Below are 18901 nucleotides of genomic sequence, written 5' to 3'. Positions count from 1 at the left end.
AAATTTAATGAAACCAACTTTTGCCCATTAAAACCCAATTTTTCACAGCTCTGTTTAATACAGATCATCTCAACTCGTACCATTTTCTACATTTCCTCCTGATTATATGTTTAGCATGCTTGCCTTCGGCCCAGGAAAGAAGGGTTCGATTCCCTGATGGAAATTCATGTGGTTCAGATCCCATGTTAAGCTGCAGATCCATACAGAATTAGTGTTGAAGTCTAAACAGAATAAAATATTTAACCCAATAGAGTGATGTACAAATGTGATGTCCTTTTTGTAATGTATTCTTTTAAAGCATAAAATGGAATCTCTCAACCTTTGCTTCATCCTGTATATACATAGGCACACGAACCGGAAGACTAGTAGAAAGCTGCATTAACATTCATATAGTTGCACGAACTTTGCGTCACATTTACAGCCTGCACGTTTGGCAAACTCACTACACTTGTACACAGATTCTGAGGTGTCGACTGAGTGTTGATCGAACATGCAGCTTGGGAGAAAGCATGCAAATTAATGCCAGTATCCGTGTGGGAGATTTCTTGAAGATTCACCGGCAAAATGTACATGTCTGTCGTGGTCACTGGCTGCATTGTTTGATGTTCTACAGTCTGTGCCACTGATGTTGTTAATGTTGGAACATTCACCACTTGAACTGTGTTCGACTTTTCTCGAGGTATTTTCTTCGGCGATTTTTGTTTTCTTACGGCTTTGCTTTGCTGGTTCTTACCAGATTTTATATCCCACAGTTTTTTCCTTAGCGATAAATAATCATGAAAACTAAACTCTTCGTGAAAAACTTTGCTATATAACCAATGTTTTACAAGTGGTTCTTTTTTGTTTTCATTCGAATTCTCACTAGAACAACCCGATGATTCACTGAGAGGACGTGGATTTTCACTGTTCCCACTAATTGACGTTGGATCCCCGGACTGTATCTGAAACTGATGGGAAACAGGTTCCACTTCATTTGCACTCAATGATGGCACGCGAGTTCCTGTCACATTATTTACAAGAATAGTATCTTGACTATTTATGGCACTGGGATCGGAATTATTGGAAGTACTCATGTGATGTTTTCCTTGTACATTATAATTGTTGTAATTTGGATCATATTTCTGCAGATAATCTTTCCACATTTTTGTGATGTTCACATCTGGACCATTGTTCTTATCCTCTTTCAAGAATTCCTTTATCTGCAAAGAAAAACAAAAGGATGTGAAACAAGTACGAAAGTAACACACAACAATTTGTGAAACTATAAGAGTTGAAAGATAAGAAAAATGAAAATACATTAATCGAAAGATATATTTGGTTTTTTCGTTTAAGGTCTCTTTACAATGGTTTTATTTTCAGAACCTACTATTTTCGTCCTTGAGTTTTTCCTGAAAATTCAACCAAAAAAGTATCGTCAAAGTTCAACCAAACTTCTCATCAATTCTGAATCAAACTTGGCATGCTAGCAGACCCTAACCTGATATCCAAGCTTATGAAATATGATATGCAGGCTTCTGGTTTCCGAGTTATGTTTCTCTAAATGTAGGGTGTTGACTTAGTGAAATTCTCATAAAACAATTTTAATAATGATCTGCTTAAGAATCAATGAGGGATTTTTTGGCGCAATTAAGAAAGTTACACTTGTGAAGTACACACATTAATATATATATATATATATATATATATATATATATATGAAACTCTTTATATGTAGCTTTGTAAAAATGGATACAAAGATATAGAAATATTGTCACTCGCGTCAGTTCGTGGAGTTCGCAAACCTCATTGTTTGTTTTTTCAAGCAATTTTGTTTTCTGGGTTAATTCTTGAACAAATGATCGCAGAAAATGCATGTTTGAAAAAGCAAACAGCGAGATTTGTGAAATATAGCAGCAAAATAAAACTCCACGAAATGACACAGGTGTCTTTTATTTTTTCCTTTCTTTCTTTTAATGTATAGTTTCTAGAACCACTTGAGCTAAACCTAAGTTAGTGAGCATCAAAATTCTAATATTTCGCACTTCGATAGCAAAGAAAACGTCATACGGGACACTTCAGCAGATAAAAACTAACAAGCGAGTAAAATATTAAAGAAAAAGGCGGTAAGCAAAGAACATCTGATGATAGGGAGCCTGGTTTTCTGAGTCACGTGATTGTTTTATCTTATTTAAAGTGTAGAGTGGTAAAACTCACGAGATGAAGTAGCCAGTAGGGAAACAAGGGGGAAATTAATTACTGAAAACAGAATATTTATCATACATATTTAAATAGTCAGTAAAACAAAATATAAATTACCAAAAATAATAAAATTAGAAGGATTTTGAGAATACTAACGTAGAAGGTGTGGTCCAACATATTGTTGTAATCTGGGGTATGTGCTCTGAGACAAGTAAGGAGACAACGAGTCTACGGATATTTGATGTGAATATAAAGAATTAAAAATTCCTCTAATAAAGACATTCAGGCAATGGGTGAATTTAAGAACGTAGATGGGTTACGATTAATGTACAGAATATATCTGAGACGTAACTTTGGAAGGTAAACCTAAGTATTCAATACAGAGAGTAAGTTTCCTGGCATTTATTTAACGTAGTGCGGGATTGGAGTTAAACGTGCCTTTTAGCACCATAACTATGAGACGTAGATCTACATGTTAGGTGGAATCCGAACCTCTGTAGTGTTTAAAATTCAAGGTTCTCGCACCAGGAATCAAACACAGAAACCGTGGTAAGTACGATATGTTTCAAGGACTAAGCTCTTGTAATGAAGGTTCGCTCATATAGCCTCGTATGTTATTGAAACACGATATTAATTCCAATCAATCAGTCGTAATGAAGGTGCGAAAATTGAGGGCTTCTGCAAACAATTTTGGGACAAGTAGGGAAACCTTTTCCTGTTTTAGATAAGGTAGTGAGTATAAGATTTATGGATTTCTGTAAGAAACATGGATGCTAGATAATATAGTAAGGAAATTCGGAAGAGAGAATTTAAAGTGACTGCCTCTTGGGAGAAATTTCTTCCACGACTGAATTGTTTCCGTGTGAGTTTGGGGAGAAAGGATTATCCCTAGTTTGTTGTGAAAGGTTTCTCTTGCTTGCCTTATGTTACGTCGAGCTCAGCTTGTGAAATATACCATCGATACGCTTTCTTCTTGGATGTAGGACGCTAGTTGAGTTGAGTTGATTTTACGTTTAACGTCCTTTTCAGCAACGAGGCTATGAGACGGGACCTACTGATTAAAGTGGAATCCGAACCACATGAGCTCCCGCCGGGAATCGAACCCGGGTCTGCCGCGCCATGTAGGACGCTAGCTTATAAATATTGTCACGTAGGCCGATCACCAAGTACATGCTCGGCAACTGCCAGCTTATGCATAAAGACAATTGCAGGCAAGCGCTCAATGAGCGAAAATCCTCACGACACAATCTCGGAAACAAAACACATTAGGACCTACTAAGTGACTGAGAAAACTATAAACATTCAGCTATCTTTATTAGATCGATGACGTAATTTTGCAGGAATATAGACTTTGATAGAACAAAATATGCCCATAGAACTCCTGTTGCACAAGAAATTTAATATCCAATATGGTTTTCGTCAATTAACCAAATCAGCACCAACATATCAACAACGCAAGTTCAATAGAACAGTCGCATAACACATTTACTTAACCGTTTCATACCTTGTAATCTTCGAGGTTCATCATATATTCAATAAATACAGAATTACTTCTTTCTCGTACATAACGTATCTGACAATATTCGATGTATATTTCATGGCAAATTAAATAGCTGACTGTTATTCTTAAAGGGATGCGTTGGTGATCTATTTAACATATGACGGCAGTAACTTTTGATGCCAGTACAGTTTAATAAGCAGGGTTGGCAAAAACCATGGTTTTTATTGAAAAAAAAAAACAGGTTTTTTGGTTTAAACGTGTGTACGTGTGTGTGTGTGTTTGTTTGTTTGTTTTTTAAATAATTTTCTCTATGTATTTATATCACATATGGACAGAAACAAGTTTGTTTCGCCTTGATGTTATTATGCAACAACCGGAGTATGCTGGAAGAGGTCACATAAGCTTAAAGCGGAATCCAAACCGCTTCTCGGCTTACATCCTAGAGAAACTATCCTCCATTTGAACTCGAAACCGGGACTAATTGGCCATAAATGCGATACGTCTGCCGACTCACTCGGGAAGGACTCCTGATAAAAATACATTGTACTAACTTTTACATACTTGTCAATATAATTGCCAAGAGTCATTTCAGAAGGACAAAAAGATAAAACAGTTGCACAAGTGAAACCATTATACGGAATTACATATGGACAATTTCAAAATACTGCAGAATACAGAAGAACTAATTTAATCCAAGTTAGTTCACTACGACTTTTATTAGTCCAAGTTAAAGAAATACGACGACTTAATTTGCATATCAGTAAGAAAAGTGAATAAATATAAGAATTATTTCAATCCATTTTGACTCTGACTCATTTATACATAAATAGATAAAAAAGATAATTCTGATTTCAATAAATGCCTCTCGTGGTGTTTGTATGACCTCCCCCCCAAAAAAAGTACGGCATTTCGATGTATTTTATCAATAGTAAACATTATTAAAGCGAAACAATATTTAGAATATTCCTTCGATTGCAACTGCATAACAACGATAACAAACTATAAAAAATCACAAAAGAAACATTCATAAACTTATACAAAAAAAAAAAAAGTTGCTTTTGTAGTATAATTTGAGTAATGAATGGGGACTTTAGGTCTGAATATAATACGAATAATATACGGGAGTGAAACGCAATAACCTACAAATGTGTGTTCATCAAGATTTTACGAACACTTACACTTTTACGAACATTTTTCGTTGTTTCGTTTAAACCTGTTGTTAAAAAAAAGAAGAAAAAAAAAAAACAGCCAACCCTGTTAATAAGCATAATTACAATACATGGTCCAGCCGTAATTCCTGACAACTAGATTTGCTTATATTAGTTCGAAGGATTAGTTACGGAGTTTTCTTGGATCCCGGATGAACGGTCTAGCAACGTGTATCCATATTTACTTTACTAAAACTAATATTTTCGTATTCAATCAAAATAACTTAAATTACACGTACAAAGTTCCATATATCTACGTTAATGTCGACTATATCGACCACTTATTTAAAATATAACAAGAGTATTTTAACTCCTAACACCTATTTACTAAATTATGTGATGATTCTCAATCGTTGTGCGATAAATAATTATCTAAATATAAGAAGAAAGAGAACCAAAATAACATTAATTCCAAAGTCAATCACGCCAATAATTATCATGTCACCCTAGACATGAAAGGCGCCGACACTGAAATTAATAAGCGTCAGTTACGATGCGCCGTGAAACACAAATAGCTATAATATATACAATTCGGTTCGTTACAAGTTGGACAGTGCCACGAGAAGATATTGAGATCCGAGTGGAATAAATATGGACTTCGCAATGGTCACGAAATAGGGTACAGGACAAGAAAACATTTCAAGATGCTAAATTAGTTTTGTTCGGTCTGCACCACAGAGACTCAAGGCCCCTGCGAGGGTTGAAATACTGCCGAAATACGAAGAAGACTACGTGCGAGTTCAGATTTTTATATTAAAATGTACCATATAGCGTTATTAGTAATTATTAGGTACGGTAAGATTGGTACGATGACGGTGAGAACTTTTGAAGTACAGATATTGTACATACACAGTGGACATGCTTGGTGTGCACGCTATTTTCGAGACGCCCATTTTAGTTACACCAAAACAAAGAACACCAAAGAAAATTACTTTTCTAAGATCTCCATGACGGAGAACCAGTTAACTATATTAAGATAATACAAAATTAGCAACTAAAAATCGTCTGAGATTCTTGAAATATTAACTTACTAAGGACCAATGAAAATTAAACTACTACCTGATTACATGCTGATGGCAGCCAAAGTGTTCATTAACTCTAGCTCTTCGTCCATCATTTGAAATTTCTCTTTAACAAGTAGCAAGAAGTGTCACGTGTACAGTAAGTAAAGGAGTATGGTCTGTATCGTGTGATAGTTTCTTAATTAATATATATAGTATACTTTTACCACTTTTGGATTTACTAGAGAGATTAGAGTGGGAGATGAAATATGTCCTTGGAACGCTTAATTGACTGCAGAAACCTCTTCTCGCTTCCTATTACCGTTTTTACTGTACATGATCAATGTTTAAAACGGGAGGAGTTGATTGCTGCCATTTTCGGTTTGAATAGAGTTAATGGTACTTATTCTTACAACGCTAAATCGAGTCAAAAAAGCTTCACGCTATCTATTGTTTTTGCACTATGTAGATTAATATTGAAACCTGAAGTGGTAGTGAATTTCCGTATTCGAGTGGAGACTGAATACATTTTCAGTCGCTTAACTGATCGAAAAAAAAGTGTTTTCCTATCTACTTTCGGTTTTGCTCTACAGTGATCAACGCTAAATTCAGAGATGATTAATTTGTATCACTTCCGGTTTCAATACAACTTGCATCAACGAATTCGGATTCCACCTTTTGACCTTCTACATTCTGGACGAAATTGATGGTCATGCATCAAGTACAGTGAAACCTCCCTTAACGGACACCTCTATAATACGGACAGATTTTTTTTGTCCCGGCAAAAATATATGTTCTCTTACGGAACAAAACCCTCTCTTTTACGGACGCGGACAGTCCTTATTACCCCCAAACGTTTCAATAACCTCTTCATAACGGACAGGAATTATTCTCAGTTCTGCTATACCTACATCACAGTAGACAAAAAAAAATCTTTTCTCCACAAGTGTGTCTATCATGAGTCTAGACCTGGTAACCGTCAAACAAACAGAACAGCTTCAGACTGTACTTGAAATTATTCTTTTTTTCTGTCCACAATAAACTGCTTTCTGGTGGAAATCCTAGAAAAACTTCATAAGCAATAACACTCATGCAGGGTCGGTCGTATGGCCAAGAATTCTATGCGAAAGATCTCTTCCTTAACAAATGTAGTCCTTTTTCCTCTGGGCCTTTCATCTTTCCCGATAATTTTATAGATAACAAAACAGTGTTTCACAATAACATTTTCAACGAGCAAGGTTTTCTCTTACTTTTTTGGAAAAGCAGTATTTTTCTTTTATTTATGATACTGGAACAAGTCTGGGTTGGAGTTTTCCCGGCTTCCTTTTTCACTTTCTCTAAGAGAAAATTCTTTCTGATTGGGACTGGGTCACTAAACATATGCACTCCCAATAACTTGAAAAAGAGTTTAGCCGACCAGTTGGTTCCTAATGCATCTTTTGAGAAGGTACTGAGAATTTGAAATAAATGAAAAACGCTTTCCCTCCCGCCTTCCCCTCCTTTGTAGGAAAATATCCAAATATCTTTGGCATATTATTCTTTATCAGTTGAAGCAGTGCAAAAGAGAGTGCCATGCCGTATTGTGCGTATAATTTGTGGGTTCGTTACATTTAGTTAAATCGATGGCTTTTTAATAATAAGAGAATGAAGTTCTTCATCCCTCCAAGTAATTCGATCCTCTCCTAAATAGAGTATTTTCATATTGAATTTTACGTATTTACGCTCATACATAATGTATTTACTATATATTACTGCATACAATTACCGTTGTGAGGAATTAAATTTCTGTAACCTCCCTGTAACGGACAAAAAATCATGTCCCATTAGTGTCCGTTATTGAGAGGTTTCACTGTAGTTCGTAAGAGTTTTTTTGTCTCCAACAACAGATGGACACACGGATTCCTTAAAAATCAATAAGGACACTGTACATTGTACGAGTCGAACAAATTTCATGCGATCTGGATGAAACTTGGCAGGTGGTAGACCTGACCTACTGTACAAGCTTGTGAGGCATTATGGTGTGCAGACCTTTTGACTTCTAAATTATACATAAAATTAAAAAAATAAACGATGGGCTTTTTTTTTCTGTTAACTTACCTTATCAGACTTTATTATAGAATATATGTGTTCCTTAATTTGGGTGACAGTGTCCTTTTTAATCTTCTTCGGACGGTTATCGTGCTTCCCTCTGCCATCTCGAGGAAACAGGATATTCTGATCAAGTTTTTGACATAAAATCCTAATTTTGTGGGGTGACACGCCATGAATGTGTGCAAAGGCAAGCCTACACACTTGGATTTCCTTCCCTCTGATTCTCACATAATACTTATACGTGCACGTTCGTCGATCACTGTTTTTACTTCTTTTTCTAGCGATATCATGTTTGCGGATTAGTCCAAATAAATACGAGTTCTGTTCATCGTGACTGTTCAGTGCATAATAGCCTTCGAACAGTTTCTTTCTATTTTCTTCTGATATCTTTGAATAACACTTCCTTCGACACTTACAATCATCTCCGATTTTTCTCGCTTCCACTAGTTCTCCTTTGCTGTTTATATACTCTTTGCCAGCCACTCGCAACCGCTTTTGCTTCTCCCGTCTCCATTCTGAAAAATAAATAAAAATATATGAGTATAAGTTAATTGTATAATAAAGTTAAAAAAAATATAATATTTACCTAAAAATGCTTGTGATTTCTTCTACTCGATTACTTTGGCAGCTGCTAGTGGTCATCATTAACTAGTGATCTTTTTTCTGTCTCTTATATTTTTTCTGCCTCACACACAGGTGTGCTGAACTTTACACATGTAGACAATAATAAAGGATAAATGACCTATTAGTGTACTTATAACAGACGCAAACACAGGATTGGAAACATAATTTTGGGAAACTATATGCATGGTATCTCCGTTTACAGCTCGAAAGTTCTCCAGATTCAATTTAAAAGTTAGCTTTAAATCATTAGAAAATTTGGAAAGGACCTTTACCAATACAAGAGTTATTTTATAAAGAACTAAGTAGAATTTACCAATTTTCTTACTCATGTGACGACACGTACATACGAGTGACAAAAAAAAAAAAAAAAAAAAAATATTAACACTACATTATCGGAACATTTAAGGGAGTCAAGAAAAAATAAAATAGCCATTCCTGGGATACCTAAGCAACTTCAATTAACCGAACAAACTGTACAGGATATTACCGTTTTGCACTCTGCCGCATCTTTAATTGAAAGAAATGTTCTTGAAGCATATTTTTTACGAAAAAAAAAATCCAAAATTTAATACTAAAAAAAGGCAATTTAGACAGATAATGTATAATATTATTTCTATTTTTTTTAAAAAAGAAACACATGAGTTTTATTATAATACTTCAATCTAGGTAGGTTTATGCAAGTACTCATTGAATGGTCCAAATAGCATTGCTACACTGAATCTACATTGCTTCAAAACATTTAGACCACGTTTTAATAAGGACACTTATGAAAGAAGCTAGTTTTCCTCTTTTTTAAATACTGGACACAGAAGAAAATAAACAGGTTATTTGATAGCAAGTTACTACCCTTAATAATTTGTGCATAAACATGTAATTTTGGGTTTCTGAATAAGTTTGATATCTCCATTCCAATTAGAAGTGTAAAATTACCACAATGTGTTGATACAATTTGCCTTATAATTTCAATAATTTCCACAGTGCTGTTACAACGAAGCATTTTTTTTTTTTTTTAAATCGTATAACTGACTTAAGCCTGTATTTGATCCCGATCCGAAGTTAGATACTCGATTAAAGTTTACAAAATATCAATGTTGAAAAGACATTGTCTATATAAGAACATTAACCTTAGACAGTATACGTAGAATCTGTAGGACCCAAGCAAAGATTTACAGAGACGGTGTATGCGCTCCCACGGAGGTAAGACGTTATGCATTCGTTCAGCAACAATTCACACAGAAATGAAAAGTCAGTCAAGATTACGTAACATCTTACCTCCAAGCGAGAGCATGCGCCGTCTGTGTAAGTTTTTGCTAGAGGTTTACAAACCCCATGTATACTGTCTAGGATTAAGGAAATTTCTATGTATATTCTTCAGGTGTACTTTCCCTTGTGATGATATACGCTGAATTTAAGTACCTAAACATACATGATTTAAAAAAAATAAAAATGCAACGCACTTATAGATAAATACCATATTTTTACTTTACCGTAAAATATTATACAAGTGCATACAAGAAATATAAAAACTCTTAACGTTTTACACGAAAGTATGTGCTCAATAAAGCTAAACGGCGTGACAAACATCTTGGCATTTGAAGGCGGCGCTCCAAGTTTCCTTTAAATACTGCTAGCAAATGAGAGGCCAGCGGTATTGCCACGGTTATTTTGTACACATCCACGTCTATCGTCTGCCACCTGATCGCGCTATAGTTCGTCTGCTTAGCCATAGCCACGCCCCTTAGCACTCGGCAACGTCGCGTCAGAGCTTGCGTTTTATTCGTTTAGCTGAAATGCCAAGATGTTTGTTACAGGCTTTAGCTATCAATGCTACATTTATTTTTACAAGTTAATGAAACAGTCTCACTATCATTTTCAATAGTTTTTATAGTTTGATATTTCAGAACTACCACAAATACATAACTGAATCAGATATAATTTGTAATGGTTCTCTTCTGTTTAGTGCCTTTAATATCTAACGAAGAAGAAGAAACGTTCAAAAAAAAGTCATAGTGCTACTTCGTAGTAAGTAAGCCAAGTACTTCCTATAATGAATCAAAGGTGTGCACTCATTGTTGAAGTACCAAGTATACTTAACATTTAACATAGATTTAAGATTATAACAGCATCTTCACGAAGTGTATGTTTTAAGGAAGCAAAATTTTTACAAACTACCATAAAAGTACACAAATATTCATAAAAATCTCCTGCATAAGTTTTTCCCAGCAATAAACAACTTCAATAAAGTATTCTAGTGAAAGGAAATTACATTATATTAACAAAATGGTGCAAAAGAAAATCATGAGAAGTTAGATATATTGCCAGTGAGTTGCCCGATCTGCTGAGGACGGCGTCAGGGAATACAGAAACAGTATTGTTAATAGTACATTTATTATTAGACGCAGTAAACTAAAGAATACGTTTACACATTATTATGAACATGCGTCAATTTATATCTTTAAATAACTTCCAGATATGGTACATATTTTATGAGGGTTTATTACTTTCTGTGTCATTTAGTGCTCATTTCATTAACCAATATAATATTTATACAGTGTGAATTAATCTACAAGTCAATGAGAAACTAACCTACAGACATTTGAAAATAGCTCTGCATTTTGCTAGCTTCTAGTAATAATATAATAATAATAAATTTTATTGTCGAATCAGCTACATAGCCATAGACAACGTCAAATTATAACTTACTACAATAATGTACAGCAATAGTGATTGTTCATTATCTACAATAAGTGCTAAAATACTAAAGTTCACCACAATAACATATCTTAAATATTATTACCTTACAAAAATTAAATATTATCGTATTCAAAAAACTCATCTATTGAATAAAATGGTGTTTTTACTAACCAAGAATATAATCTATTTTTGAAGCTACCCATAGGTAGCTGTGTCAGTTCTATAGGTAATTTATTATATAACCTCACACTCATGGCTTCATAGCTATTTTGTGATTTTGTTAATCTCAAATATGGTACGTTGACACGTCTATTATTCCTAGTGTTGTATGAGTGTATGTCATGCCTATAGTGTATTTCCGATGTTTTGCCCTTTATGTACATCAACACATTGTATATATATAAATTGATTACCGTCATTATTTTTAATCTTATGAATAATGGTTTACAATGACACGTATTCTCTGCATTCATCATTATTCTCACAACTTTTTTCTGTAACAACAGAACGTCCTTCACATGGCTACCATTTCCCCATAACAGTATACCATATAGTAAGATACTTTGAAAAAACGCAAAATATGCGGATCTTACATAGTTTTGTGGTACCTGATTCCTCAAATTTTTTATCAAATATATAACTCTTGAAAGTCTTCCTGTAATATATTGAATATGAGAGTCCCATAATAATTTGTTATCAATAATAATGCCCAAAAATTTTACACTGTCCAAATTGTTCTCGGTTGCCATACCTCTTAAACTGAAGTTTAAATGTTTCGTTTTACCTTCATTAAGGAAAAAACCATTCGTCTTAAACCACGATCCAGCTTCAGATAATGTTCTTTCTGTGATTTCTTCTAATTTTTCCAAGTCGTGGCTAACACTGAGAAATGTTGTGTCATCTGCATATAAAATTGAGTGACTAGTTACACAATTTGGTAAATCATTAACCATTATAGTAAAAAGCAAAGGTCCAAGTACTGAGCCTTGCGGTACACCATATACAACCTGTGCAACTTGTGACTTTTCCCTTCCCACACATACCACTTGCCTACGATCCTTAAGGTAAGTCCTGAATAAATTTAGACCAGTATTTCCTACACCATAATACGCCAGTTTATTTAATAATAGATTATGGTCAACACAGTCGAAAGCCTTGCTCAGGTCACAGAATGTGGCCCTTGCAAAACCCCTGGACTCAAAAACTTGTAAAACCTTGCTTACTAATGAGTCTATAGCATCAACCGTAGATCTTCCTGCCCTAAATCCAAACTGTGAATCACTAATTTTATTAAGTTGTTCCAAATGATCACATAACTGCATTTTTATAATGTATTCGATAATTTTTGAAAAGATAGGGACCAGCGAAACAGGGCGATAGCTAGCTGTACAATGTTTGTCTCCCTTTTTATAAATTGGAACAACCCTAGACAGCTTTAGTACGTCAGGAAAAGTACCTTCATTTATACATCTATTTATGCAATATGTAAGTGGACTTACAATGCAATCAATTACTTTTTGAATCAGAGTTGTTGATAAATCATAAATATCAACACTATCCGAGGACTTCATTCTTTTAACAATATCTAAAACTACTGTGGTTGTTACCCCGGTAAAAACTAAATTATTCTGTACCCATTTATTAGAATGCGGTTCAGTTATGTCAGAGACCCCTATATTTGTATTTTTACGTATTTCCTCAATCGATTTAATAAAGAATGTGTTAAGTTCATCAGGGGAAATGGGTATACTATCCCTATTACCAACTTTAGCTACCTCGTTAATTAATTTCCAAGCCTCTTTACATTTATTGGGTGCTGCCTCAATTTTTGCTACATTATATAATTTTTTTGTTTGATTTAACGCTAATTTATAATCCTTTTTTGCTTTCAAATACTTTTCTTTGTTGTTTTCACTTTTATCCCATCTGTATAATGCCAATAATGACATAACTGTACATTTCATAGTTGCAAGTTGGGTAGTATACCAATTTGTATTACCATTTATTTTTTTTACTTTATTTTTGTTAGTTTTAACTTTAACTTTCCTTTGAGGAATAGATGTATTAAACACATTCAGAAAAACCTGCATGAAACGCTCAAACGTATTATTAGCTGATTTCATAGAGGTAGGTCCAGTTAACACATTCAACCAATTTATATTATTCAATGAATTTCTAAAATGTAAAATTCTTTCGTCGGATATTGGTCTTGTAATTATTATTTTACTCTCCTCAATTACACATTTCCTAGCAATAACGGAACCTACTTTAATCCAGACAGAGTCATGATCTGCTAATGGAAAAATTGTTACATCACTAGATATACGATCTTTTGTTATATTTGTAAATATATTGTCAAGACAGGCTAATCCTCTAGTTGGTTTGTCATTCGTATAGCAGAAGTTGTACTCTCTAAGTAAGTTACATAATTCGGATACACTGCGTTTGACCTGCCTTACATCAAAGTGGGAGTTTACATCACCCCCAACAACAATACTAAAATACTTCCACCTAGGTCTACTTAAAAATTTAAATATTTTCTCAAGATTTTCTAGGAAAATAATGGGGTTTCCGTCAGGTGACCTATAAATAGATACTATAACTAACTTAAGCTCTTCAATACAGATACCTGTAACCTCAAAATGTAGTTCATTACATAAATAGTTTAAGTCTAATATACTACATTTCATCATATAGGACTTTTTTACATAAATTGCTACACCTCCGCGTTTATGTTTTTCTCTACTATAACTATTGGCTACATAATAATCATCCATCACAATATATGGTATTTCATTTTCATGACACCAATGTTCACTTACACCAAGAACGTCAAACATATTATCTTTAGCATAAACGTTTACAGCAAGCTGTTTGTTATTTAAACCTTGTACATTAAGAAAACCTATTTTTAGGTCAAAATTCATATTATCTTCACTCAAGTCAGTCATAGACGTAGTATTATTATTGTTAGTATATTGTTCCCTGGTATGATTTCTAATATTGTTGTTATTTAGCTTGTACGAAACCGGCCAAACTTCATCTTGAATCAGCTTGGCCTTTAATTCACGTTTCCCTGTTCATTACTCAGCGTGATAATTTTATGATTCATATTCCAGTACCTGTTTTCAATAACTTTACCTATAGACTCACACAACTTCCTTTTACCATAAACATTAAAATGCTGACCGTGTCTAGTATGAAGCATTCTGTCAGCCTTATTGATATTTACCACTGTTACATTCTTAAAACGTTTACATAGCTTACCGTACACAATGTTTGCTTTTTCTACTTCTTTATTAACAATTGACCAGTCTACCAGATCATGTCTATGTGGAATACCCATAACGATCACGTTCGTGTGTGTTAGACCTGCCAAAGTTTTCCGTAGTGTAGCAGCGGCGGCTTCTGTCTCGTTACTAGCAACATCATTCGCACCTCCCATGAGTACAACAAAGTCTTTATCCGTTAGCTTAGCACAATTGTTCCTTACCTCTGTCACAATTTTATCGAATTTCGCCCCTGGTTTCACCCATGCTTCTGTATCAAACTTATCATGGTTCATATCTCTTAATATTGTAGAAATTCCACGACCATAACTATCTGCATAGATCTTGATTTTATTATTTCTTACATCCGTCCTATTATCCTTGCACTTCAACTTGATCACTGTGTCGCCTTGCACTACCGGCACTGAGTTTTCTTCGTCTACATCTTCTATTTCGGTTAGTACGGAATATCTATTCGATGTAAGAACACTAATGCAAGGCTCATTGTTTGAAATTTCTATATGCCTAGATCTACGCGGTTTTGTTTTTTGCCACTCGGTCTCTACTACCATATTATCCACATCCACATTCGTTTTCCGGTTACTCACATCATGCCTAACTTGCCTCTCTTCCACAGAAGTATATTCTTGCTTGATTTTCACAATATCACCTTTCAAAATATTAATAACTTCTTTCAAAGACATAATTTCATCTAATAGTTCACTTACCAGATCCCTATTATCACATTCACAGTTCGATTTTCTTTTGTTTTCACACCTTTGAGTAGACGCCATTGTCGTTTGTAAGCATCCTTCACAATGCCAGTCATTTTTTGGAATATTATCCGCTCTAACTTCACAACATTTATCAAAATGATACCATCTATCACAGTTATCACATATAATTCCGTTTCTAACTATTTTGTAGCATTTCGCACAACTAGCATTCCTTATAACTCTGTCTTTTTGCGAACGCGATCTTGACACTACTGCACTATACGACGCCATCTTGAACTCCCTCAGTCAGTGGTATATCATTTTTAAGGAGTGAACCGTTTTTTGTATTTCAAGACTACGTCATGCTGTGGTGATCATATTACAATAAGAATCTTACAGAATCTCTTCACAAAACATTTTCTTGTGCATAGTAGCCTGGGGACAAAGGGAAAATTTACATTTTTTAATGAAAATCATGTGAATATTTCACTCCCTCCTGACAACGCTTCGTACAATGGGCCTAAGAAATACATGCTCTGAAAGTTTTTTATATTCTGCTGCTTGTTTCAACTGTGTAGGTCAATTAGGTACTCACCTACAGACATTTCAAAATAACTCTGCATTTTGATGAAAATCGACCCGGTATCAACAGTCTTATATTACAAAAGAGACAGCCTGCAAAAGATTAAAGGCGCTTCTAGCTAATCTTGTGGCTAGCGTGTGTTCCTCAGGTGACGTGCTCCCGGGTTCGATTCCCGGTGGAAAAGCACGAAAGTTGAATTTCACAATCATTAATCACTCATCTCCTTTAGCCAATGAGGCATAACGTTAGGACGTTTCAACAACAACAAAAAAATCCATTTCACTTTTGCCGGAAGATTAAAGTTATAACCTTAACGAGCAGAAGTTTTGTTTACTTAAATAAATAAATAATAATAATAAAGAGAGAAAGAGAGCTATCTTCTGTAATTACATTTACCTTTTGTTAACCTGAAGCATCAACTTATTCATCCAAATTGGTTCCAAAACACAATAGGTCCTGAATCGCACCGCGGATATGAGGGACGGAATCTATTATTAACGTGGATTCCAATCCACGACCGGTTTTGAATCTGGCGGGCGTACAGATCATCATGCAAGATTAACCCTCACAGTAAGATTCCCTACAGCTCACAGATGACGAGAACCCTAAAACAGGGGTAGCGGGGAAAGGTCAACGACAAGGTCAAGTCCACTTTCGGTTTTTGAGGTGTGGTCTATACTTAGAGGTCGTCTGCTACTACGGGTAGGTATCTGTGTGCTATTCCGTCGTGTCATTTGAAACCCCCGTGTGAAAAGTGGGCGAGCCCATACCTACGTTACACTACTTCTGCTAGGGTTCTTCTCGTCATCTGTGAGCTGTACCATACTATTTTGCTTCCAAGAGAACTTGATTCAAGGATTACACTACTGAATTGCTTAAAAGAGAAACATTGTTAAAGTATAGTTCAATACCCAAAGGTAGCGTATAGTGACAATCTAGCCACAGGTTCATGCGAATCTTTCATACTTGTCTTTCATTACACACAAATCCGCCATCGCTAACGCGCCTCCTCCCTACGTGCGCAACACCATGCGGTCTATCCAGCCTCGCCCTGCCTGAGATGCTTGTAGTGATCACCTAGCACAGGATGGTACGTTTTTCTCACGAGTAATCTTTTCACAACATAAATTTCCAGGAATTTATTTATGGCATATATATGAATTTTTTATGAGAACTAAACTTTTATATTTGTACGCAGTTGGTGGGCAGGCTTCAAGGAAATACGGGTAAAGAAGGCATTTCAAAACAGTTATTGTTAAAAGAATTGTTAAGCTTTAAAAAGTTATTTATAGTAGTGCCTGTCAACATTTTCCAAGAACACATCAGCATGAACCAACACAAGAGGTAGACATCAAAGGTTTAGAACATTACTACCATCAAGAGATTAGAATTTCACTATTTTATAATTTTCTCACCGTATTCTATAACGCGATTTCTCTCCTTGAGTTGATTTTGGGTTTAACGTCCCGTTCAGCAGGGAGGCTATATGAGACGTGGACCTACTGATTAACGTGGAATCCGATCCATTTGAGCTCCAACCGGGAATCGAACCCGGATCTCCCACGCCCAAGGCGCGTACGCTAACCGCTTAGCCACGGAGGAGCTCTTTCTCTCCTTGAAAATAAATTTCGTGCAGATCGAGAATAGGTTGTCAATTTAAAAACTACTCCTTTTTCTAACTTTAAGATTCTCCAAGTTATTCTGTATTGTTATTTTCTTGCCGCATGCGAAAATAATTGTGCACGGACTGATAATATGAGTGTAAACGTTTATTCATGCAAAAAAAAAAAAAAAAAAAAAAAAAAGTACCAAAGTATGCTCGAAACAGTAGGATGAGGTAGGTTAGCTTCGCAGAGTGACGTAGATTAGAACCGTTTATCTTAGTGTTCGTATCTTGACGACCAACTCTGGAACTTAACCCGTAGGTTATATTTACACGTATCTCTCGCAGCGACAGAGTTGTTATAGCACTTGTAAACATAAAGTTCAGCTTCCCTACATTTTGCAGAAATACTCTACCGTCGGAAAATAATATCTAGGATAATTCGGTTCTCTCTACAAACATTCACTTACTTGCACCGTCATATAGAACTTGTAATGGTTTTAAACTAAACCCTGTTCGGCCTAAGCTCTAAACTGCGATAAGCAAAGCCACGTGAAACTAAAGCTCGCTCATTTACTGTTGGCCTATCAATGCTTGTACTCCTCCACAAAATAGTTCATATGATTTGATTATTACTTTTACTTTAAAACTCCATATAAAACTGCTATATTATTATAAATGACAAAAATATAATATAGATTATCTAATAAAACTGCAGTCGAGTGTGGTTAATGAAACAATAGAAATGAACGCTAAGCATGTGCAGTAATTATGGCGCCAATTCAACTGTGGAGGCGTGTTCTGCTTTTAAGACTGAAAGACGTCTTACATGAATTCCGGTTCCGCGAGTGTTGTGGTGAAACACCAACAAGGAAAACCTTTACTCACTAAGCAACAATTGTTTGCCAGCGAAATTCAAATATTCCACTTTTAGTCTTTCGAGTTTTTCTTTCCTTTCTGCTACTGCTGTAAGTATCTGGACAATACGAGACAATATTGTCAAAATGCACGTGTGTAATTTGCCCCTCCCCGTGGGAAGTGGAAGTGATACACCACTAGCCAATCGTATTTGTGACAAGCGGAAGGATACAAATATTTTGTTTAACGGAGTTTAGAGCTATATAGCTTCTAGCTTCAAGCTTAGAGCTATAGAGAATAATTTTCTGGGGAGCCTCCTATTCCAGTGTTACTACTTTTCGTCTACAGAAAAAGGCAATAAGATCTATTTTTAATCTATCACCAAGGTCCTCATGCAAAAGGGTTTTTCAGTCAAATAAAATTTTAACTGTGCCTTGTCTGTACATATACAAAAGTATCATATATGTAAAGAGAAATGAAAGTAGTTTTCTTCATGTTGACGATGTACATTCATACAACACACGACAAAAGAATAACATATTCACAGCATACCAAAACTATGCGTGCACCAAAAG

At 35.1% G+C, this 18901-nt stretch overlaps 1 protein-coding gene across 1 annotated transcript; it reads right to left on the bottom strand.

The window, feature by feature from the left end:
• Positions 1-175: 175 nt before the first annotated feature.
• Positions 176-15288, bottom strand: LOC145670381 (uncharacterized). The gene is made up of 3 exons (XM_081738991.1): positions 14565-15288; positions 7986-8494; positions 176-1199 (listed from the first exon to the last, which is right to left on the bottom strand). Exons 1-3 carry the CDS (start codon positions 15268-15270, stop codon positions 363-365), a joined length of 2052 nt encoding a protein of 683 aa, XP_081595117.1. The 5' UTR covers positions 15271-15288; the 3' UTR covers positions 176-362.
• Positions 15289-18901: the final 3613 nt, after the last annotated feature.

The sequence above is a fragment of the Thermobia domestica genome, chromosome 14, assembly GCF_964235325.1.
Source record: "Thermobia domestica chromosome 14, izTheDome1.hap1.1, whole genome shotgun sequence".
NCBI lineage: Eukaryota > Metazoa > Arthropoda > Insecta > Zygentoma > Lepismatidae > Thermobia > Thermobia domestica.
Note: the sequence above shows the minus strand (reverse complement) of the source record. Positions and strands in the feature narration are given on the sequence as shown.